The 25,205-nt window shown below is 35.5% G+C and overlaps 1 protein-coding gene across 2 annotated transcripts in view; it reads right to left on the bottom strand.

The window, feature by feature from the left end:
• Nucleotides 1-25,205, bottom strand: part of UACA (uveal autoantigen with coiled-coil domains and ankyrin repeats) — a 93,028-nt gene that overhangs the window by 19,000 nt on the left and 48,823 nt on the right. For both annotated transcript variants that reach the window (XM_069458208.1, XM_069458216.1), the window contains exons 3-11: nucleotides 23,788-23,876; nucleotides 13,110-13,174; nucleotides 12,261-12,318; nucleotides 9,702-9,772; nucleotides 9,491-9,597; nucleotides 7,108-7,289; nucleotides 5,940-5,977; nucleotides 3,016-3,084; nucleotides 1,865-1,972 (exon numbers count right to left, since the gene is read on the bottom strand). In XM_069458208.1, coding sequence (XP_069314309.1) covers nucleotides 1,865-1,972; nucleotides 3,016-3,084; nucleotides 5,940-5,977; nucleotides 7,108-7,289; nucleotides 9,491-9,597; nucleotides 9,702-9,772; nucleotides 12,261-12,318; nucleotides 13,110-13,174; nucleotides 23,788-23,876 — 787 coding nt within the window. The remainder of the gene's footprint in view (nucleotides 1-1,864; nucleotides 1,973-3,015; nucleotides 3,085-5,939; nucleotides 5,978-7,107; nucleotides 7,290-9,490; nucleotides 9,598-9,701; nucleotides 9,773-12,260; nucleotides 12,319-13,109; nucleotides 13,175-23,787; nucleotides 23,877-25,205) is intronic.

The following is a 25,205-nucleotide window of genomic DNA, read 5'->3' as shown; positions in this document are numbered from 1 at the left end:
GAATGGAATGAGTGAGGGGATTTAGGAACCTGTTCCTTAATCAGACTTTTAACCAATAATTCTGCTTTTACCCCCAAATCCAGAGGTACCTGGTACCACCAACTCCTAAGCCTTTTACGAGTTCTGCATTATAAATCATTTCACTTTCCCCATTGCAGGCCTCAGATCCCAATTTCTCAAGTGTATGAAGTCATTTATCATTCATTCATCTGCTTTCCAGAGTCAGCATTTTCTTACTGTGGTATTGGCTCCTGCTCCTTGTCCTGAAGGATGCCTTTAAAAATGTCCCTTTATTGTCCCTTTAGTAGGGATGGGAATGGAAAAGAAAGTAAATGCACATGTTCAAACTGTAATCTTAACCTAGAAATTACCCTTTTTTTTTAATCACACCAAAGTTAGTATTTAATTTTTATACTGAATACTTAATTTTACCAACATATTTTATCAATTTCTGAGCTCATCCATGTTTCTTATAGTCCACATCTTTCGTCTGTGTTTACATTTCTTTATGCTTAAGTATATTCTTTAGCAGGTCTTTTCCCAAGGGTCTATGGAGGCAAATTCTTTAAGGCAAATTCTTGGAAATCTGGAAATGTCTTCACTTTGCCCTCACTTTTGTTTGGGAATAAAAGTCTAGGTTCAAGGCTCATTTTATTAGCATTTTGCAGATATTAATAGTCCCTCTTTTTCCTAATATAAATAATTTTCCTAATAGTCTGACCTTCCTTTCTGACCACTTTTAAGATCCTCTCTTTAAATCTGATGGTATACAGTTCCACAATGTGGTATCTAGCTGTGTCTACATTTTTATTTATACAGCTTGGTACTCAGAGTACACTATCATCTAAAATCATCTCTTTCCTCAATTCTTGGAAATTATCAACAATTATCTCTATTTTCTTTTAACTGGACTTGCAAATTTTTTATGCCTTTTTCTCTCTGTGCCACATCTGGATGAATACTTTATCCTGTCTAACAATTCACTAACTTGCTCTTTAACCAATCCAGAGTTTAGCTGTCACAGTTTTAATCTCAGTGACTATTCTCAGGGCAACTAAATCAATGTAGGGGGGAGAGGGTGTAGGAAAGGAAAGACTCAAAGATGATTCTAAGGTTAGCGTGGGTAACAAAGACAGTTGATACTGCTCTTAGAACAAAGAAAAAAGTGATGACTGATCTGGGAATAAGATAATGAATTTGCTTTTGGATATGTGCAGTTTCAGGAAAATGTGAACTAGATAGCAAGATATTAAAGTGATAAAGAAAATTAGAACCAAAAGGACACAGCTGTACTAACCATGTATTTACGTCTTACTTTTGAAATGTAAATATCGCACAAGATTTCACCTGTGACAAGTCATGTGCATACTGTGTAAAGAGTGATCTGATTATACTAGATTTTATATATATATTCTACTTGCCTCTAAAAATAATGATTTATAGATATTTCTTGCATTTCTCATTTTTTATACAACAGAGATTACAGATTATTGCTTCTGTCATTTTGCTCACGACAACATTCTCTGGAATGCTCTCTGATACCCTCTTGCTTCCTTCAAAATTCCATGCAAGTACAATCTCCTGCAGGAAGTGCCCCCTCAGAGACAGTGGCCCACAACGATCTCATCTCACTTCCCTGAATGTCCCTTGCACTGTCCTTACCCATTAGTTGGCTTATGCTACTTTATATTTAACATTAAAAGTTCCACATAAAGGGGCTGGTCCCCACTAAGATATAACTCTCCGCAAGGGCAATGATCTAATTTTACCTCCTTTAGCACAATCATTAACAATTTGTTATTGATGATGATTACTAGTCGGAAAACAGTGTTGGATTTTTTTTTTTATAATGCAGATTATTTACCTCATTCAGCTGTAACTGCAAACCATTGACTTTATCCAATAGTATTCTTTGTTCTTGCTGAATTTTTCTCAACCTCTCTTTCAAATCTTCATTTTCAATCTCCAGATCCTTAAATAATAAAGATAACAGTTGTTAGACCAATCTTAAAAGAGCAATTCTTATAGAATAAATTTTTTAAAGTAGTTCATTACCATATACAGATGCATACATACATAAAACAATTTAAGGACAAGGATACAATAATTTCAATGATACTCAAATGATTTAAAATCTACAGATCAGAAATAACATAGAAGATTACTATTCTATCATATAAGTATTTACTACCAGAAGGTAAATCATGATTCTAATAAATAAAAAATAAAATCATCACCTAGACACAGAAAATAGCAGAAGAATATGACATTTTAACTTTTGCTTAAGACATCCCAAGTTTATGAGACTACTTTAATGCTTTTGTTAAACTAATCATCATTTCAGTGTTCTGATAAAACATTAAAGGCTCCAATTTAAGGATATAATTCACTTTTTTAACACTACATAGTAAACTAAGAAACCCAAATAAAATGCTTTTGTTTTTATTATATTGAAAACAGCTATTCAATTTATAATTTAAAGGTGCTTCACTCATAGAATAAACTATTTAATTATGGGTTCTTCCTCTAAAATAACCAACATAATAATTATTTTTTGAAAACTTTGACCAACATAAAAGGTGAAAAGCACTATGTGATTAGTTTAACAAAATTATTTTTCTTGATCGAAATAAAATCAAAATACTTTAAGAAAAAGTTCATATTTCATTTTCTTTACATTAAAGACCATCACTTTTAAATATAAGTGACCCATTTAAATCAAAGAGTTGTATAGTTGTTAAATTATTTGCTTTTTCTAATATACATTAAAAAATATTTTCTATACCATACTTCTAATGTAATATAATTTAATTATATAATACTGACCCAAACATTAGTAACAAAAGCAGATTGTTCAGAAGGAATTAGGCAAGAAAACAGAAGCACAAACCGTTTTAACGCGTGTCCCTTCCTTTCCCCCACTCTCGTTTCCCTCCCTCTCCCCTATCCCACTACAAACAACAATGGAATTCTTTTTAAAGGAAGACACCAAATACGTTTTTTTTTTCTTTTTACCTGAATGTTTTGATGCTCCCTCTGATTTGACTTCATGTTTACTTCATCTTGCATATGTGTCAAATTTCGCTTTGGTAAAACATAAGAAAACACAGGTTAGCAAGTACGAAAATACAGAAAAGTAGATTTTCCTCAATAGGCCATATGCCCAGTGATTTTCAGTTTATCCAATATTAAATTTTGCTGCACAAACACAAGGTGGCAGTATTTCTACTTAGAATCCCCAAATGGAAAGCATCTTTAAGGATATAGGTTCTAAATATATCAAATATAATTTTAAAATACTAAATGATAGAACTTAAAATATTTATGAAAGATTTATTTTAACTGAAGTCAAAAATTTTTAAAAAGGAGAATTTGTACCTGACAAAACCATTCCCAAGAGAAGAATTTAGTTTAAAAACTATTTACTTCTCTGAGCACTGCTGAAATAAAATATCAAGAGGCTTGGTAAGGATGAAACTGACAATCCTCTGATCTGAGCCATGTAAAAGATCTATAAATAATTTGGTTGGGTATATGTTCTGTTTTATACACTTACTGATTTGAAACTTTATTCCAGCTTAGAGATTTGCTTTAACAAAAACACAACACAATTATTAAATCAGAGAAAAAGATAACTTTTTTTCACCCAAATTGATCTTTAAATCTGTACCATAACTAATTTAGAAAGCTATTTCTTTCTTCCTTTCATAGAGTTTAAAAAAAGCTACTATGTTAATTCTCCAAGATAATTTTTTCATGTTTTGTATTCTTTGAGTTTTGTTTAACCAAGTTTTTAAACTATCATGAGTTTGGATCTAGAATAAGACGGACAGGTCTCATTAAAAAGACATTCTGCATCCACAATTTGTCCCAACTACATTTCTAGCCTCATTCCTTCTACTAAAGGACTGTTCTTAGAGTGGAATCTGACATCTTCTCACGTACCGCTTTCCTTTCCAGCCTTCCCTTCAGAATCCTCACTCACTACCTTCACTCTCCCCGCTACCCTACCTCAGACATACTAAGTCAACCCCGGTCCTTTAAGATCCTTCTTCTTGACAAAGCCTTATTAGCACACTAAAAGAACCTCTCTTGCACCTCTGGCTCCTTGTAGCTGTGATATGATCCCATGAACCCCTGACTGAATGCTCACATCCTGCCTTCTGCTGTCTGTTAGTTAGTTACCAGTGGATATATATCCAAAGACCTTACCATATGAGGTTCTCCTTAATCTGACACCTGGTTACTTTTGCAGTCTCTTCTCCTACTCCTTCCACCATGGGTGTACCACTCCTGTCACAGTGGCCTTCTGCTGCCCCATGGACATGTGAAACATGCTCCCTCAGCTAGGGCTAGGTACCTGCCCTTCCCTTGGCCTGTGAGGCTTCTCCCACAGGGCCCCCACCCTCTCTTCACCTCTTAATCCTGTTTTGTTTTTCTTCATAGCAACTGCCATGATATTAAATACTCATTTGCTTATTGTTCATTCTCCACACTAGGAGCTCCATGAGGGCAGGGACTTTGTACACTATAATATCCCCAGCACTTAGAACAGTATTTGGCATATTGTAGGCGTTTAATACATATTTGTGGAACCAATGACTAAATAAGTCTTACGTTTACAACTACACTAGGCTTCTTGATAACAGGGATTACATGCCCCTTAGTATAAGAACAAATTCTATTTACAGCAGATATTTACTAAGTGCATTCAATAAATAATGGAAACACAGTAATTAGGAGCCAGTAGTCTTTCTGTTCCTAATAGAATATTAGCTCCTTATATTCAATTAGATAACTGCTAGAGCACTGAGCAGAGTGCCCTTCCCATATTAATATTCAATAATTCTTTAAATATCTGTATATTTTAGAACTCATTTTTCTCTGATTCTATGTGAGATAGCTAGTACAGACATAACAGTGTACATTTTATTTCACTCTACTCCCACTAAGGTTATATGAGGAACAGGGGAGAAGGTTGGAACAGTTGTTCCAGATGGAAAAGTGTCAACAGACATGACCATGCATGAACATATTGCTAAATTCAGATGGATTGAAAAGGAAAACAAGCTTTACTATAGCTTTCAGATTCAGGTGAGAGGAAGAGAAATGATGCAGAATGATGATGATCAGAATTGCTCAGAAGGTACCTGATTACTTTCTCTTCAGGGTTTGGAAACGCTCAGGTTCCTCTCACTAGAGAAAAGCTGAAAGCCTGGAAGGGAACAGCCAGCAGGAGAGGAAAGCTGCCTACACTAGCTTTTGAGCCAGAGTGCTGTAAACCAACCACTTACTTCCATGTGAAGAGATTAGAGGAAAACATAAGATAAACTAGAACACAAAACCAGGGTTAAATAGTGATTTGATAATAAAAATTAGTACAAAGTATTAATTATTTCATGTATTATGCTATTTTGTAAAGCCCTCAATTAAATATACACAGAGAAAAAGAATGAACAGAAATAAAAATGTTAACAGTGGTACTGAAATCACAATATATAATCAGTTTTGAACTCCGTTTTCTTCATTCTTACTGCATTGGAAGAATGTGCCTGTTAACAGTAAAGATTTGGCTCTGTTATTAAGGGAGAATAAGGGAAACTGTCTATGACCTGCCAGGCTAAAATTCATCATTTAACAAGGTATAACATCTACTACTTGAAAGAGTTAGATGTTGAAGGCCCTAGACAGGAGGCTATTTATTTCCCGTTGGATACATTCATTGTAATTGAGGTCCACTGTCTCAAACTGAGTGACAGTATCTTGATGGGACCTCATGATCTTAATACCTAGGTTCTACATAGGCATGATTAACTGAGAAGAGAGACAGGATACATTTAAACTCAGAACAGTTATACATGATCATTAACTAGTTTTACTAAGCACTTTACTTAGATTGCATAATATATATAACTTTAAAAACTAAACTTAAGATCTACCTGTTGCAAAGATGGTCCTTTCTTCCAAAGTTCTCTCCCTAAAAATTTAAAGAGAGAAAAAGAGAAACACAGAAAACAGCAGGTTAATTTGGGTAGATATGCATTCCCTAACTATACAATTGAGTGAATATCAAATAAATTTTAAAGTTTCCTCTAAAGCTTACTACTTTTTAGTTTTATTTCCAAAACTTATACTTAAAACAAAAGGAAAATATCATTTTTGCCTACCAAATTAGCAAATTTTTTATAACAATATTCAGGTAGATAATATTCAATGGTAGGGAGGAGAGGCAGGTAAAAAAAATAGGAAATTTAAAACACTCCTAAATTGCAAGGCAATTTATCAATATACACCAAAGTCTTAAAGAAATGTACATGCCCTGAAAACCAGTGATTCGATTTCTAGGAATTGATCCTAAGGGGTAACAAAAATACACTAAAATATTTATGTATAAGTACAATTTTAATATTAGTTAAAAACTATAAATAACTTAAACACCACCTATAGATAACTGTTTCATTAAATGAAATTCAAATAAATGGAATTTTATGCATCAATAAAAATCACACTATAGAAAAAACATGTATGAGGGAAAAGCCTTCAAAGTATATCACATTAAAAAAAGTAAGCTACAACTCAGTATTACAGGGGACCTCAATTTTATGCATAGGGAAAAGACTGGAAGGATAGTCCTCAAAATGTTAACAGTGGCTCCTCAGCAGCAGGATGAGTTACTCACTTTATTCATTGTGCTTTTCTTTATTTACCATAGAAATGTAGTTGGAATAGGAACTTGATAAATATCAGTTGAATATTTCATGTTTAAACAATTCTTTCTTTAAAACTTTGTAAGTATCAAAGTTAGAACTTTCACCCCTCTTCATAAAAAACAATTAGTAAAACACTTGAATTGACTCTTCTTCAGTTCTTAAATTATTCCACAGTATATTAGCGTTCACTTGATAAAACTAGACAATACATGCAATACACTGCCTCAAAACAAGTGACTATAAGTAAGTAAGGAAATTCATGGAATAGACGGAGATGAACCAATACTGTTTAACAGTGAGGAATGTTTTGCTTCTCACAAACTGTAGTTCTACTAAGTTTTTAAAAAACTGTTCTTTATTAGCGTGGACTTTTCTAGTTACAGAAAACTGCTGATACCTTTGTTGGTATTTTCTGAAGCAGTCTTCAACAAGGTTAGAATGTCCAAGTTGTCACCAATTCTTGCATAGTAAGAACTATCGTGGCCAAGGGCATCCAGCAAGTTTACATCAGCACCATTTTTAATTAAGACTTCTACTGCATCCCTGCAACCATACTCGCAACCCAGCATGAGAGCAGTTCTAAAATGAAAGAGTCAAAAAGACTTTGAGAAAAATCCAAGGAAATACTTCAGAAATATTCTGTCAGATGTCAGAGGCCCCCTACTTAAAGAACAGATACTACTTTTAGATAGATAGATATGTTCTAGATACATATTTTACTTTATATTATCTTGTATTTTAACTTCATTGCATTTATAAAAAGATTTGCTTTGTGTCTTAGGTTGCAAAGCTAAAATCTTTTATCATCTCGTATACTATAACTACTTCTACTACCAAACTAACATTTATTCCACTTCAATATCCTACAGGTAAATAATCTCTACAAAAATCCTCCACAACTGATATTGTCACCCCATCTGCTCAAAATCCAACTATTCAAGTTTCTTCATGAACTGAATCACACCATGAAAACCTCCCCTTATAAATCTCTTCTCCTCCCAGAGAAGAATCAGATTCCATTCCTAATATTCCTTGCTTCTTCTACCTGAAGACCTTCACATCTTCAGACTTCATGTAAGTTCTTCCTCAAATAAACTTTCCTCAACTAACCCCATGCAACATGCTTTATTCTGCTGTGATGGAACCAACAGCACTTAAACATTTCACAGTATATTAGCAAATAGTAATCAGACAACAAAATAATTAAACTGTCTTGGAAATTTAGAAGGACCCCAGAGATTATCTTGTCAAATCCTCTACTTTTACTGGTAAGAGAACCAACATCTAATGAAATGAAATGACTTATTCAATACCTAACTATGTCTTCCAATTGTGAACACTGGATTTCATAAGGAAACTGATGCTTACCTGTACACTGCTATGTATGCTCTGTTTCTCATATCCCCACCCCACTTCCTAACTCCCTGTAGTTGCCGGTATAAAAATCTATGCACAGCAGGCACTAACAATGTTTTCATTATTAGGTAAAAAAAAAAAAAAATGCTACAGATAAAACAGGAAAAAAATGAAACGAGTACAGAGTGTCAGAAACTAGTTATAAATTATTTTTAAAACCATCTGCTATCTAATCTACATGATCTATACTGCCCTACCTCATCGGCTTTTTGTGAACTTCCAATGAAAAAATATAGACAAAGATTCTTTGAAAAATATAAGAGCTATAAAAATATAAGCCATTATACGTGGATCAACTAAGACCATCCCTCTCTGATCCTAAATTTAATTCTAAAATCAAATTTCCTTAGTCATGCTTGGAATCAGATTATAATATCTGCAAAAACAAAGTAATATAAGAAAAGCCACTTTCTTAACCACATTTCATGATTTAATTGCTTAAGAATTTCCTCTTTTGAGATATCTGAAAAATACAAACAGAGCTATAAAATCTGACAACTAAAGGACTACATTTTATACTTATCTACTTCCAATGAACATGAACTACCAACCATAGGATACATGTTTAGAAGAATAAAATTAAGTCAAAAGAAACAAGAATTGTACTAATAAATAATTATCTATAAAATACCAGAAATTTTAGTTTAATTTATTATAATACTTCAACTAATGGAGATGTATTTCAGATGCTTTGTAACTATGAACAACAGAATTTTAATACTGCAAGCACCATGATACACTAGTCCTAGAGAAGGAGTAGGGAGAATTTTGGATAGAAATTATTAGAGCATACCAACTAAAATAATATCAAATACAGAAGCAAAAATAAACAAAGGGAATCTTGAGGGGACAGAAATGGACTTAGTTCAGAGAAAGAGACAACATTGTGCCCTGGCAGAGTAAGGCGAGAAAAACACCCCAAGAAAAATCTATACTGAAACGTGTCAAGCTCCAAGACACCCAAGAACTATTTTATTCTCAAAAGATTCACTCATGTAGAAGTAGACTATAGAAGTAAGTTTTTTTATTCTTCTACTTTAGATCGTATTTGCACCCATTTCATTAAAGCTTAAAATAACTGGGATACAATTCCTCTTTCCTTCAGTTCCTTGACGTAAACATAGGCCAATCACTGTTTTTTCTCAGCATTTACCCTGTCATCTTTCCCGCTCTCTCTTTCTTTCTTCAGCAGACTCTGAAGAAAAATGAGAAGTGGATGCTAATTCTGAGGAAGAGCAAGCCAAGGAAAGGGAGAAGGGAAGGGGAAGAAAAAGCCAAGTCACAGCACAGAGGTGGTGCTGTGACTTGGCCTTGCCATCCTGTTCAGCCAGCTAGTACCTGGGGAGCCATGATAAAAGAATTACCTGTTTTGTTTGTCTCTGGAATTAACATCCGCTCCTCTGTCTATCAGCATTTGACATATTGTTGGCCTACACATCTGAGTAGCCAGAACAAGTGGTGTCCGCCCATCCTAAGCAACAGGAAAAATAAAACAGCATTAAGACAATGAATCTTCCAAAACATAAAACTTAAAAATACATGAGTTGAAATGAGAATAAACATAAACTGACTTACTACATCTTTGGCATTCACAGAGGCCCCATGGTCGCAAAGCAGCTGTATGCTAGAAGGACAGTCTGCCATTGCTTTAAGGAAGAAAGGAAAATGATAAATGGTGAACATCTGTTGGTAAGACACATGGTATTTTTCTAGGTCCATATAAGGCATAAATTCTTTAATTTCTAAACTACCAACCTTCGCATCCTTCACTCTTAGCCTAGCATTATAAGCATCAATTTTCTATCTGAAAATGAATTAGACAAGATCATTTTATAAATTTGTTATAATTTATTAGGATCAAGGAATATTGTCAACCTTGTAGAAGACAAGACTATACCACTATTCTAAGGGTAAGCATAGATAAAAATCAAACTTAAATTTTGTACCTACAGTATATTTTTGAACATGGCTGTAACTGACTTGATCCTTAAAATGTTAGCTCAGATTTTTTGAAGAATCATATTCATTTTTTACAAAATACTCACAGTAAATACAGTTATGAATCATACAATTCATATTTCCTTATAAAAGCAGAGATTGCAACGTCTATCCTTAATGATGCAAAGTGGGGTTATTTTGCTGAAAATTATAAAATCACATTACGTTTCATTGACCAATGCTAAAGTTGATATTTATATCAGGAAAAAATTATTGTCAAATTCATAAAATAGGATTGTGTTTATAAGTCTTATGAGTTGATATAAATTATCAGCACAAAATTTTGTTTTCTTGGTGAAACTCAATAGAATTAAACCAAATACATATAAGAAAATCAAGCAAATTTTCATTGCTCATGTCTCTAATCCAGCAAATGCTTTATGTAAAAAATATATAATCAACCTTAATAAAAAGATAAACTGAACCAGAATATATTAATTCAGGAATTATAAAATTAACAACCATTCAGGTCCAATTATTGAGAATGAAAAAATGTAAAGCATAATAAATTCCAGAATTATAACACATTGAACACGTAAAATCAGTATTAAAGGTACTGGATAACAGTGAATGTTAGCTGTTGACCAAACTCTGATTGTCCTCTCTTCCATGGTCACATGGTGACTTACCTAGAGACCATATTTCTCAATCTCCCTTGCAGCTAGGCTTGGCCATGTGACCTATATCTACTTCTGAATCTAGATAGGCTTCAAAAGACTGGTTATGTATTCCTCCATAATATTTTCCTTTCCTGTGAACAGGAATACAGAGGTGCCTGCTACCAACTTTAGCCTCAATGTTGAGGACAACACCCTAGAAAACGGTAGAACTGTAAAATGGAAGAAATCTGGGTCCCTGAATGATCCCATGGAGCAGAGGCAGCCAATCTGAACACGAGGACTGTGACGTGAAAGAAATACATTCTGTACTTTTTTTTAAGCCATTGATATTTTATGGTCTCTTTGTTATAGCAGCCTAGTCTTAGCCCTAAGACAAAAATTGCTACAAGTGCAGTGCTGCTGTAACAAATAACTAAAATATACTGTACTGGTTTAGTGGTTGGGAAGCAGATAGTGAGCAAACGTATTTCAAGATAGTGAATAAATATTTACTATTCTATATAAAAATAAGAGAAGAAAATACATTCTATGAGAAATTAAACTATCATAAAAGCACATAAAATGCAAAAAGAAAACTGAAAAAACTTAAGGTATAAAAATTTAAAGAAAATTTGAAACATAATACATCTTTAATGTGGACCATTTTAATCTACTCATATATTTCATACACATGCAAAGAGATGGCAGACTGCTTTCTTTCCTTTGGCCTTCTAATAAACTGTAGGAACATCAGACTTAGAAGAGTCAGGCGATCGGTCAGGCTATCTTACAGCAAAAATACTTAAACATATAACTTTTTACAAAGTACTTTAAGATACCTTTAAGAACAATGCCGATAAATTTAGACACACAAGTATGATTAATAAAATCTGTGAAATTATTAGTATAAATCTTTTTTAAAATATAGCACATAACAGTGATATGAAATTCAGAGTTCATATTTATATCAGGAAAAAATTATAGTCAAATTCATAAAATTGGATTTTGTTTACTATGCCTATAAATTTGTGGACACCTCTAAATAAAAACAACCACCACCACCATTAATTAAGAAATTAATATATGCAAGATACTATTTATGATTTAATTAATAACCTACTGCAACATTATTAACTTCATTTTGCAAATCAGAAAAATTAGGTTCAGACATGTTAATTAGGTAAACACAGTTTTTAAGAAAGAGAGGTATCTTCCTCCTTCCCATTTCTCCTACCAATTCCCAAACATAAACACACACACACAGTGCTCAGAACTCCTTGAGAACAGGATTATGATTTATTCATCTTTGTATCTTTATTACAGTATCTAGAAAACTTGGCTGTAAATATTGGCTGAATGAATATTTTTAAGCTATACAATCTAATGATTAAATCTGAATATACAAAAACTTTTCAGTATTCTTTGTTTCTTCATGAATTATACAAATACATAACATGTTAAAACTCTGAAATTAATTTAAATTACTAGACATTTTAACAAATATTTGCTTGTGTCCAAGAGAGAAACGTTGGCTTACCTGCGTCATGAAGTGCAGTTCTTCCCTGCAGGTCCACATGTTCAGTGGGACAATTATACTGTTAAAACACAGAAACTTAGTAACCTAGGAGAGTTTTATTTTAAAATTAAATATCCAGACTCAAATGAACAGCTTTTATTTAATCTTAAAATATTCCACTTATCAAAGAAACTAAAGACTATTAGACAATCCACTAAATATTTTGACATGAAACAAATGTAACATTATATAACTAAATTAATAGTATTTCACCAAACAGGAAACATATGGTACATTACAATGGAATGCAATATAGAAAAAACATGTATTGTTTGGGTTCTTTTTAGCAAGAATTAAAGCGAACTACTTAATCAGAAAAACAAGAGAGTTCTGCAAAACTTAGCAAAAATGTTTACAGAAATGTATGACTAGAGCCTTTGATTGAAACCTTAATTCAGCCAACGAGGTCACAGAATTCTGTGGTTGCCTGATTAAGTTTAACTAATGATGTTAATATTATACAGTCTAAGTTACCTATGTTTGTTTGCATAGAATTATATAGATTCTACGTTGTATAACTTTATCTGTCATATTCTAGACAACAGAAAATTCCAATCCCCAGCTAATGTCAACAGGAAGGTCAACTCTTTGTTATTTATTTTTAATACACTGAGTTATGCAATTCACTTCCCTCAGACTTTTTGCTCTTTATTGTTCACATTCCTTCACAAACGAAGGAAAAAATATGTAAGCTAATAGTCAAACCTGGTCTACCATTTTCTTTGATCTCAAATTCCAAAAGCACATTAAAAACACATTTATTATTTGCAGTCAAAATAATAAAGCTAAAGTATTAAGCACTTCTACTACCTGTAGAAGTTTTTGTAGGCACAATGCATGTCCATACTTAGCAGCCAGGTGAAGAGCATTTCTCCCTATGAAAGAAATAATGTAAAATATATGTGAAGGATTATTTTCTTCATACATGAATTTTCATAGAAATATTATTCTTTTTTCAAAAATCAGTTGACAGGATACTTAATTTGTAAGTGTGTTTTCTGTTTCTAAGAAGTTTCACCAGTTTGATTTTTTTTTTTTTTTTTTTTTTTTTTTTTTTCTTGAGACAGAGTCTCACTTTGTTGCCCAGGCTAGAGTGAGTGCCGTGGCGTCAGCTTAGCTCACAGCAACCTCAGACTCCTCGGCTTAAGCAATCCTACTGCCTCAGCCTCCCGAGTAGCTGGGACTACAGGCATGCGCCACTATGTCCGGCTAATTTTTTCTATATAGATTTTTAGTTGTCCATATAATGTCTTTCTATTTTTAGTAGAGACGGGGTCTCGCTCAGGCTGGTCTCGAACTCCTGACCTTGAGCAATCCACCCGCCTCGGCCTCCCAGAGTGCTAGGATTACAGGCGTGAGCCACCGCGCCCGGCCTCCAGTTTGATATTTTAAGAGAGACAATGTATATCAAAACAATTAAGGTAGAAAAAAAATTAATCATACAAATCCATAAGGAGCAGGAACTTTGTCATATTCACCATTGTATCCCCAGAATCTAGAGCAGTATCTGAGACAAGGAAATAATTATATACTGGCATAGGGAAGAGGGGAGGGAGGGATGGGGAGAAAGAGAAAAAGGGAACACAGAGAGAAGGAAAGAAGTACCTAGATTTCACATAACATTTCCACATAGGCAGTGTGGACACTGAAAACAGAGAAGGAAGTCTAAGTCATAGAAAGGGTATTCCCTAATAATTTTTATACTTCAGCTAAAATTCAAAGTTATGAAATTGTATCTCTGAAAATCAGACTTGTTCAAATATAATGTACAATTTTAAAGGAAATGCCAAAGATGGTAGGTAGGAGAGGTTACCAGATAATCTGAAAGCTTAACTCTGAATACTGGAAAAATAAACTTGCAGAGAACCTCCTACCTCCAAACACTATTTTTCCTATCTTTCTTTACACATACATCTTCTCTTGGATGGTGAAAGATATAAGGGTTCCCACCAGGCTATTCCAACTTCTAATCTTTAATGCTCTTAATTTCCTTCTAATCTCTCAAACTTCTTAAAATATAATTTTACTTCACAAGGAGACCTGTCTGCTAGAAAAGAAGCAATTTATGTTTTGCTCATCTTGGATAGAGAAATAAATTGGCTTTAAACTCTCAGTTTTATAGGAGTTTAGATAAATGGGTAAGTTTTCCTGAGTCTGACCACTTCTGTGTAGCTGACTAACCAGGTTCCAAAACAAAACACAGTGAGGCCCAGTCTTTAAACAGGTAGAAGTACAACATATTCCACTATACTCAAATACCCTCTAATTACAAATAAGTCAGATCATTTCAAATTTCAATTTGCTACTGTTCACTGACAAATGTCTTAGAAACATTTCATGTTGTGAAAAGTAACTAACATAACTGGCATTTATATGTGAAATAAGAGAGCATGGAGTGGGAAGGGTGGGGTTAGGCACAGTGGTTGACAGTCCCTGGTGTTCAACAAAATGTTACACAGAAACTTGGTCACGTAACAATGTCAGGTCAGGGCTAAGAAAATACCAAATCCAACCACTTGAGATATGGTAGCATAAAATCAAGGAAACATCAGATCTAAAGCATATCAACATAAATTACAACAAAGGTACATACCTGGTAAGACCTAAGTAACAAATACCTCAAAACTGCACTAACTCGAAATCTGGTCATTTTAAATATACTTTTGTATTAAAAAGAAGTTAAGATAATATACATAAAGATTTATGACCAAAAATTTATCAAATATCCACATCTGGATTATAAAAGGCACTATAGCAAGTAAGAAAAGGTCCTTGTCCTCAAGAAAGGACAACTCTACGGACAAACATATCAAATGAAAATATAACTAAATAGCAGCAAAAACAAAAGACAAGAAGAGTTAAGCAGGGTATGTTGGGATGTAATATATGGAATAATGTCTGCTGAGCTCGGGAAAGCATTTGAGCTTAATCTGCACTGAAGGAGGGAGGGCAAAAGTCACTAGATTAGCCACTAGGCAAAAACATCCAGAGCAGAAAGAACACGGACAAAAATAAGAAAGATATTTGTTTGAATTGGAATCAGCACAATAAATAAATAAAGTCTTCAGAGTTCTGAAGAGGTATAGTTAGTCCAAAATTTCTTAAAAATTCCTCTACATGAATGGAAAGCACATACAAGCAATAAACACATTTCTTTGTTTACTCAAAGGTGGCAGATAAATTGAATTTGGTCTTCAATTTGGAATCTGATGTATCTTTAGGTAAAGATTTTCCTCACTAACTCAACTGTGATCTCTCTCTCCCTTTCATTTCTAAACACAATGCTGGGTAACAGTATGTATTTGTTTGCCCATACATGGAATCATACGATAAAAACCTGTGAAGAAAAATCTGTATTCTAGGGCAACGCCTATATTTAGTTAAATAAACAAAGTAGAACTGCAGAGAACTAAGCTGTCAAGAAGCCCACAAAAACAAGAATGTGTATCTCGATGAACAGAAAACTAGCACCCTCAACTGAAGAAAAGCGATAGCTATATTCAAATACTTAAATGTCTACCTTTGATGTACAGACAAACTTATGCTGTAAAATTTTAAAGGACAGACATAGGTACGAATAAGTATAAGCAGAAGATCAAGTAAAAAATAGATTTCAACTGACTATAAAAAATAATTTTTTTATAAATATAGCTAACCAAACACAGAATGGGGTCCTTGTGAGGAGTAATGGTTAAGAATATAGATTCTGTCTGCAACTCATCTACTGAAGGGCCTTGGGCAAGATCCTTAACAGCTCAGTACCTCACAACCTCACTGGGCTGATGTGAGGATAAAATGAGTTAATGTGGGGGGTGAGCAGAGATGGCCAACTAGAGACATCACTTGTCAGATCATCCAGCTGGAAGATAGAATACTGGACTGAAGAAGTGGAAAGCAGTTGCAGCTCAAGTGTGGATCACAGGGAGAGACAACAGAGACATCTGAGGACCCAACCAAGAAAAACTGCAAAAGTGAGAAAACAGAAGACAGAGAGGAGGAGCCAGTGGCACAGAACAAACCCAGAGAGTCTCACAGCCCAGTGAAAGGGTAAGGGCAGCTTCCCCTACCCCACCTAGGTACCCTCAGTGAACAGTAGGACATAAAACATATTTTATGGGTGCCTCCACCCTCCATGAGCCCAGGCACAGTGGCTAAACAGGAATAGTGGAGTGAACCAGTGAACCCCCAGTGAACCTCGGATGTTCAAAAGGAATACTCCACAGGAGAGCAACACTAGACACTGGAGTGCTGGCTTTCCTACAGCTAGATACTTCCTCCTCTGCACCTCCTCCAATCCCAGCATCAGAGAGTAAGTTTGGCTCAGCCGGTTGGTAGCCGCAGCACCTTGCCGCCCATTGCAACAGTGAGAATACTGTGAAAACGAGGACATGACCAGCTGCTTCTCTACAGCAGGTGCATGTTCCCAGCCGAGCCCACCACTGAGAGCAGGGCTGCTGCAATTTGAGAACTTCCTGCTCGCCAGCATTTCGCAGGATTATGCGGGATCATGTGATGGCAGCTTAGAAAGGTGGGCTAGACCCAGTGGCCCCCAGACATGAGACTGGTGCAGGAAGTCGCAAGGGAGAGATCTCGTTCTCAGACCCGGTGGCAAGGAAGCCCTTGTGGACATAACCAATAGGAAAGTGTGGAGGGGGCGTGAGGAACAGAGATCTGTGAGCACGCCCATCACCCACTGCCGCTGGAGAACTGTCATATTGGACAAGGGTGAGACACTGGGAGTGAATTAGGCTAGCCCCTGGTTCCTATGACAATCAAATGCCTTGGGCACACCAGCTAAACAGGATCAGCAGCCTCTTCCCCGACTCATTACAATAATGAGTGCAGTTTGAGCCAAAAAACCCAACAGCAGTCATGTCTCCCCAGAGGGAGTGTGCCCTGGCAGAGGCCCCTGTGGACAAAGAGGCCTACCTCTCTCCCCTTGGGGTCTTATGGTGGAATAGGCATACACAACGGGATCCCCTACCTGCCAGCATCCTGTGGAGACACACGCTAGTGGGTCACACACACAGACTGAGGGGGAGTTTGAAAGCCAGTCTCACAGGGTGAGGGAACTCACATGTACTGATCTGATAGGAAAGTGCTGTGGAGTTCCGGGGAGTGAATAGGGAGGGCACTAACCCCACCCCTCAGAGAAACTGCACTAGAGGACGAGGGCAAAAAGAGCCTGGTCCAGGGACTGAGCACTAAAGCTGTTAGGGAACAGCCTTCCCAGCTTGGAGAGATTGTCCTGAACGTCACACCAGCAGCTCCCCTAGCAGCCAAATAAGCAACCTCTGAGTCCCACCAAGGCATTGCAAAACCTCTCAGGCTCTCACAATCCAAGCCACAATTTGTCTTGCTTCTCCCCCACCTCAGAGGGAGTAGAGATCGAGCAAACCTCTGGGAGCTCCCAGGCTACAGGAGTAGTTTCAGGCATTCGTGTGCCCCACCTAGGGGACCAGAGCTTATCAAGGGCACAGAAGACCATCTTAGCAGCTGTCTCTTCCATGCAACTTCAATCAATGAGAGGGGAAACAACCCTATAGCTAAGCATAGTGCCTTCCAACTCAAGCAAACAGGGAGCAGCTGATACGTACCCACAAGTACCACCCACCATCTCTAAGATTAAGCTGGGGGACCTAGCTCACTACATATTGTTGGGAAAAGGTGAAGACCTCTTCATAGGTAACCCAAGAGGTTCAACAACCTTACTAGAACACGCCTGTAGGCAACTCAGGACCAGCACTCCTCTCCCTGGCATGCTCAGGGATCGATCTTCAGGGACCTGGAGACAGGCCTGTAAGCCAGGCCTAGCAAGCCTAGATCTTGACCGAGAGACTAGATGAGAAGGAATCACCGAAAGAACTCCAGAAACATGAAAAATCAGAGGGAAAGGACACCCTCAAAGGAAAACAATAACTCCTTACCAATGGATAACAACTAAAAAGACTGAAAAGACAGATGAAGAATTTTGAATATGGACTATAAGGAAGCTCAATGACATACAAGAGAAAATAGAAACCCAACACAAAGAAGCCATAAAAACAATGCAGAAAATGGATAAAAAATTCACTAATGAAATTGAGTTATTTTAAAAAAAAATCAAACAGAACTTCCAGAAATGAAAATTTCATTCAAGGAAATATAAAACACAGCCGAAAGCCTTAAGAATACGCTAGATCAGGCATAAGAGAGAATCTCAGAGTTTGAAGACAACACCTTTGAGTTAAACAAGTCAGCCAAAGAGAAAGAACTGAGAAATAAGAGGAACGAACAAAGTCTACAGGAAATATGGGATTATGTAAAGAGGCTAAACATAAGAATTATAGGCATCCCTGAGGGTGAAGAAGAAAACATACAAGGGTTGGAAAACCAATTTGCGGTAATAATTGAGGAAAACTTCCCTGGTCTTGCTAGAGATTTAGACATCCAGGTATAAGAAGCTCAAAGAACACTGGGAGATTCATTGCAAAGAGGCAATCACCAAGACACATAGTCATCAGACTGGCCTAAGTCAACACAAAGGAGGAAGTCCTGCAAGCCAAGAAGCAAAAATATCAAGTAACTTACAAAGGAAAACCCATCAAGCTAACTGCAGACTTCTCAACTGAGACCTTACAGACAAGAAGGGATTGGGGCCCCACTCTCAGTCTTCTCAAACAATAATGGCCAGCCTAGAATTTTGCACCCTGCAAAATTAACTTTCTTATCTGAGGGAGAAATAAAGACTTTCTCAGATAAGCAAACACTGAGGGAATTTATCAGGACCAGACCTGCCCTGCAGAAAGTACTCAGAACTGCATCATATACTCATCAGCATAATAGACACCCACCTGTGTAAAATTACCCAAAAGCTAATGGTCAGAGGCCAGATACCATAATGACTCCAGAGGTAAAACAAAGCAATTAAGTCCTACTCAACAGGATGAACAGAAATCTACCCCACTTATCAATTCTTTCAGTAAATGTGAATGGCTTGAACTCTGCACTCAAGAGACATAGGCTGACTGAATGGATAAAAAAAAATACAAGCCAAGTATCTGCTGTGCCAGGAAACCCACAAGGGCTCATTCAGACTCAAGATGAAGGGATGGAAAACAATATTCCATGCAAATGGAAACCAAAAGAAGGTTGGTGTAGCCATTCTCATATCAGATAACATACACTCCAAATCAGCAAAAACAAAGACAGACAAAGATGGGCATTATATAATGATGAAAGGAACAATTCAACAAAAAGACTTAACTAATATCCTAAATATTAGTATTTATACACCTAACACAGGTATGCCCAGATTCATAAAGCAAACCCTACTTGATCTAAACAAAATGATAAACAGCACCATCATAATAGCCAGGCACTTAAACACCCCAATGACAGAAGGGGACAGATCTTCCAAGCAGAAAATAAGCAAAGAAACAATGGATTTAATTAGAATGCTAGAACAAATGGGCCTAACAGACATTTCCAGAAAATTCTTCCCCAAAACTACTGAATACATGTTCTTCTCATCATCTCATTGAACATTGTATTCTCAATGACTGAGCACATCCTAGGCCACAAAACATGTCTCAATCAATTTAAAAAAATAGAAATTATACCATGTATCTTCTCACACCACAGTAGAATAAAATTAGACATCAGTTCCAATAGAAACACTCAACTCTGCACAAAGTCATAGAAACCAAACAACCTACTGATTATTGGCTTAAGGAGGAAATTAAGATGGAAATGAAAAGATTCTTTGAACTAAATGACAAAGGGAACACAAGTTATCAAAATCTGTGGGATTCAGCAAGAGCAGTCTTAAGAGGAAAATTCATAGCTTTAAATGCCTACATCCAAAAGAAAAAAATCACAACTCAACAATCTAATGAATCATCTCAAGGACTTGGAAAAGGAAGAGCAAACCAACCCCAAATCCAGAAGAAAAAAAGAACTAATGTCAGAACAGAATTAAATGAAACCAATAAAAGAATTAAACAGAAGATTAATGAAACAAAAAGCTGATTCTTTGAAAAGAAACAAAATTGACAAGCCTCTCACTAGATTAACCAGAAACAGAAAAAAAAAGGACCCTAATAAGCTCAATCAGAAGTGAAAAAGGAGATATTACAACTGATACCACAGAAATACCAAATATCGTATCTGAGTACTAACAATATCTATGCACATAAACTTGAAAACATTGAGGAAGTGGACACATGCTTAGAAATACACAACCCCCCTAGGTTCAAACAGGAAGAAATAGAACTCCTGAACAGATCAATATCAAGTAACAAAATTGAAGCAGAAATAAAAAATCTCCCAATAAAAAAATGTCCTGAACCAGAGGGTTTTATAGCCAAATTCTACCAGACCTACAAAGAATAACTACTACCTATACTACAGACATTATTTCATAACATCAAGAAGAAAGGTATCCTCCCCAACTTGTTCTACAAAGCCAATATCACCTTGATACCAAAGCCAGGAAAGGACACGGACACAACAAAAAAAGAAAACTATAGACCAATATCCCTTATGAATATAGAAGCAAAAATTCTCAGTAAAATCCTATCAAACCAAATTCAGCTGCACATCAAAAAAATAATCTATCACGACCAAGTGGGCTTCATCCCAGAGATACGAGGATGGTTCAACATATGCAAATCTATAAATGTGATTCACCACATAAATAGAAGCAAAGAAAAGAAAGACCATATGATCCTCTCAATAGAGGCATAAAAAGCATTTGAAAAAATTCAGCATCCTTTTTTGATAAGAACGCTTAATAAAACAGACATAGTGGAACATATCTCAAAAATATAAAAGCCATATACGACAAACTCACAGCCAACAGCATACTGAACAGGTAAAAATTGAAAGCATTGCCTCTTAGAACTGGAACCAGACAAGGTTACCCACCATCACCACTTCTACTCAACACAGTGCTGGAAGTCTTGGCCAGAGCAATCAGGCAAGAGAAGGAAATCAAGGGTATCCAAATAGGGAAAGAAGAGGTCAAATTGTCACTCTTTGCTGATGATATGATCTTATATCTAGAAAACCCTAAAGATTCTGTCAAGAGACTCCTTGAATTGATAAATAAATTTAGCAAAGTCTCAGGCTACAAAATCAACGTACACAAATCAGTAGCAATCCTATACACCAACAACAGTCAAGCTGAAAATCAAATCAAAGACTCAATACTTTCACAATAGCAATAAAGAAAAAAAAAACACCTAGGAATACATTTAAACCAAAGAGGTTGAAAGACCTCTACAAGGAGAACTATGAAACACTGACAAAGGAAATCACAGAGGATGTAAACAAATGAAAAAACATTTGGAAAAGAATGAGCAAATGGATCATGCTAATGGATCAGCAGAATCAACATTGTTAAAATGTCCATACTACCCAAAGTGATTCACAGATTCAATGCAATCCCCATTAAAATACCAACATTACTTCTCACAGATCTAGACTAAATAATTCTATGCTTTGTATGGAACCCGAAAAGACCCCAAATAGCCAAAGCAACCTTAAGCAAAAAGAACAAAACAAGAGGTAGCACTTTACCAGACTTCAAGCTACACTACAAGGCTTTAGTGACCAAAACAGCAGCGTACTGACACAAGAACAGAGACATAAAATAATAGATCAAAACAGAGAACGCAGATATAAAACCACCCTCTTATTGCCATCTGATCTTTGACAAAGCAAACAAGAACACTGGAGAAAAGAAGCCCTATTGAATAAATGGTGCTGGAAAAATTGGATAGCCACATGTAGGAGACTGAAATAGGATACGCATCCCTCACCACTCACAATTAATTCATGATGGATAACAGACTTAAACCTAAGGCATGAAACTGTAACAAAGCTAGAAGAAAATGTTGGAAAAACTCTTCTAGATATTGACCTAGGCAAAGAATTTATGAAGAGGACTCCAAAGGCAATCACAGCAAAACAAAAATTAATAAATGGGACTTGATCAAATTAAAAAGCTTCTGCACAGCCAAGGAAACAATCAATAGAACAAATAGACAACCTATAGAATGGGAGAAAATATTTGCATGCTACATATCTGATAAAGGCCTAATAACCAGAATCTACAAAGAACTCAAGCAAATCAGCGAGAAAAAAAAAAAATCAAACAACCCCATTAAAAAGTGGGCAAAAGACATGAACAGAAGCTTCTCAAAAGAAGATAGACTAATGGCCAATAAACATCAAAAATATTCAATGTTGCTAATTATCAGGGAAATGCAAATCAAAGCCACAATTAGATATCACCTAACTCCAGTGAGAATGGCTTTTACCAAAAAGTCCCAAAACAACAGATGCTGGTGAGAATGCAAAGAGAAAGGAACACGTCTACGCTGCCGGTGGAAATATAAACTAGTACAACCTCTATGGAAAATAGTATGGAGAGTCCTGAAAGAACTAAAAGTAGACCTACCATTTGATCTAGAAATCCCATTACTGGGTATTTACCCAAAGGAAAAAAAGTCATTTTATCAAATAGACACTTGCACTCAAATGTTTATTGCAGCACAATTCACAATCACAAAGATGTGGAATCAACCCAAGTACCCATCAATTCATGAGTGGATTATTATAATAAAATGTGGTATATGTATACCATGGAGTACTACTCAGCCATAAAAAAAGGTGAACTATACCTTTTGTAACAACCTGGATGGAACTGGAGACCATTCTTCTAAGTGAAGTATTACAAGAATGGAAAAACAAATAGCACATGTACTCACTATTAAATTGGAACTAATTGATCAATATTCATGTGCACATGTGGTAGTAAAACCCAATGGAAATCAAGCAGGTGGGAGAGGGGATGGGTAAATTCACACCTAATGGGTACAATGCACACTATCTGGATGATAGACACATTTATAACTTTGACTCAAACTGTACAAAAGCAATTCATGTAACCAAAACATTTGTACCCCCATAATATTCTGAAATTAAAAAAATAAAAATAAAAAAATAAAAACAATTTGTGCTCTAAAAAAAAAAAAGAGTTAATATGGGTAAAGTGCTTAGCAGAATAGCTATGTAAATGTCAGCTATTCTTCTTCTTATTGATGTTGTTGTTACGAGGCAGTTCTCTACCACAAAAAACATCCAAATACCAAATGACCTCACAATAGAAAGGATTCATATACTCAATAGTATATGAATATAAACCAAATAGCCCCTAACGGTTCTTCAAAATCTGAGATTTTAGGATCCAATAACACTACTAAGACTAGCACTAGACTTCTGTCTCCAAATGCTCATCAGTGAAGTAATCCTTTCTCCTAAATTCCCAATACTTGAACTTTCCCCACAATAATACCTCAGAAGTAAACCTTTTCTCAACTATTCAAAAACAGAAATTTAAGGACTTCTCTTTTTAAATCACATTTAGGTTTGATTTAAAATATTAGCAGTGAACATTTGTATCCTCTTAATATTTTGTAATTGACTATGGAGGCAAACATACCTGCAGTGTCACTGGTTGTAATATCAACTCCATGTATTAGGATAGCATTCAAACACTCAAGATTCCCCTTTGAGGCCACAACGTGGAAGCTAAAGAAAAAGAAAATATTTGAATATTTATTATGCCATGGAAACTACCATTAATGTAAATGGTACATTAATGTCACCCTTTATTCAATACACGCATTTTAAATCTATATATTTAATACAATAAAAAGAAACCAAGCACTAGTGCTTGGAGCTCAATAAATGCACTGAAAAATTTCTATTAATTATTTTATTTAGTTTCAAATATTCTGAAACTGGCAAAAAGAATGAAGTTACAGCAGAATGCTGAGGCCAAAGACAGATCAAAACACTTGTCCCGTTTTTTTAGAGTTATCAGACTAAACCTGATATAGAAAAGCCTTCAAAACAACAACTAAACTACCCTTAACAGCCACAATAGAATTGGTGGCTTCTTCTTCCCAAACAATACCAACAACTACAACCTAGTCAAAGACCTGATGATTGGTTGAAGTTTCACACGAACAATCATAGAACAAGTTTCCTAATAAGGCAAGTCAAGGCTGTTTAAAAACTAACCTAACGCCATCAAGAATTCAAGATGCTAGTTAACAAAATATTTTATTATTTCCTTGATCCTCTAATACTTTATTATTTAACATTTACAGAAATATTTTTTGCATAATAAGAACTGACATTGACTGGTACTCTACCAAATCCAAACTGGTAAATATAGTAGGAGTTGTTGGAAAAGGGTGTTGAACTCAGGTTGAAATAGAACTGAGGCCTTAGACAAGTACAATAATCACTCTGAAGATGCCAGGAAACGAAGGACGTGAAAGTGCTCGGCAAGGTGCCCAGATACAGATACACTCTGTAGCACACTCTCAGCAAGGGTCTTCCCTGACCAGACCATTTAAAAATTTTACATTTCCCCATTCCCTCAAAATTTTACTTCTAATTCCCTCATCCCTGCCTTTATTATTCTATATAGAACTTAATATTTTGTAATATAATATATAAATTCATTATTTATTTTCTTTGTAGTCTATCAATATCTTCCCACTTAACTGCAAATTCAGTAAAAGCCAGGATTTTTTTTTCTATTTTGCTTTCTGTTATATCCCCAGAACCAATGACAAGATAGATGGTGGACCCTCATATATGTGAATAACTAAATTCTTGGAGACAAAATCTGAAGATAGCTTGTAAATTCATTTCCAGATATTTTAAGACTCAGTCATGCAACTCTATTAGTATTATGATGGATATAAATGTAAACTAGAGACCAAGCACTACTAGGTAAAGCAGTTTTGTGTACAATTTGAATTAGAAGGAATGATGTTTCTGGTAAGAGGAATATAGTGTTCTTAAGAGTCAGATAAATTTCCTTACACCAAAATAATTAACACA

The sequence above is a fragment of the Eulemur rufifrons genome, chromosome 2 (genome assembly GCF_041146395.1).
Source record: "Eulemur rufifrons isolate Redbay chromosome 2, OSU_ERuf_1, whole genome shotgun sequence".
Lineage (NCBI taxonomy): Eukaryota > Metazoa > Chordata > Mammalia > Primates > Lemuridae > Eulemur > Eulemur rufifrons.
The sequence above is the reverse complement of the archived record's forward strand: the minus strand, read 5'-3'. Positions and strand labels throughout refer to the sequence as shown.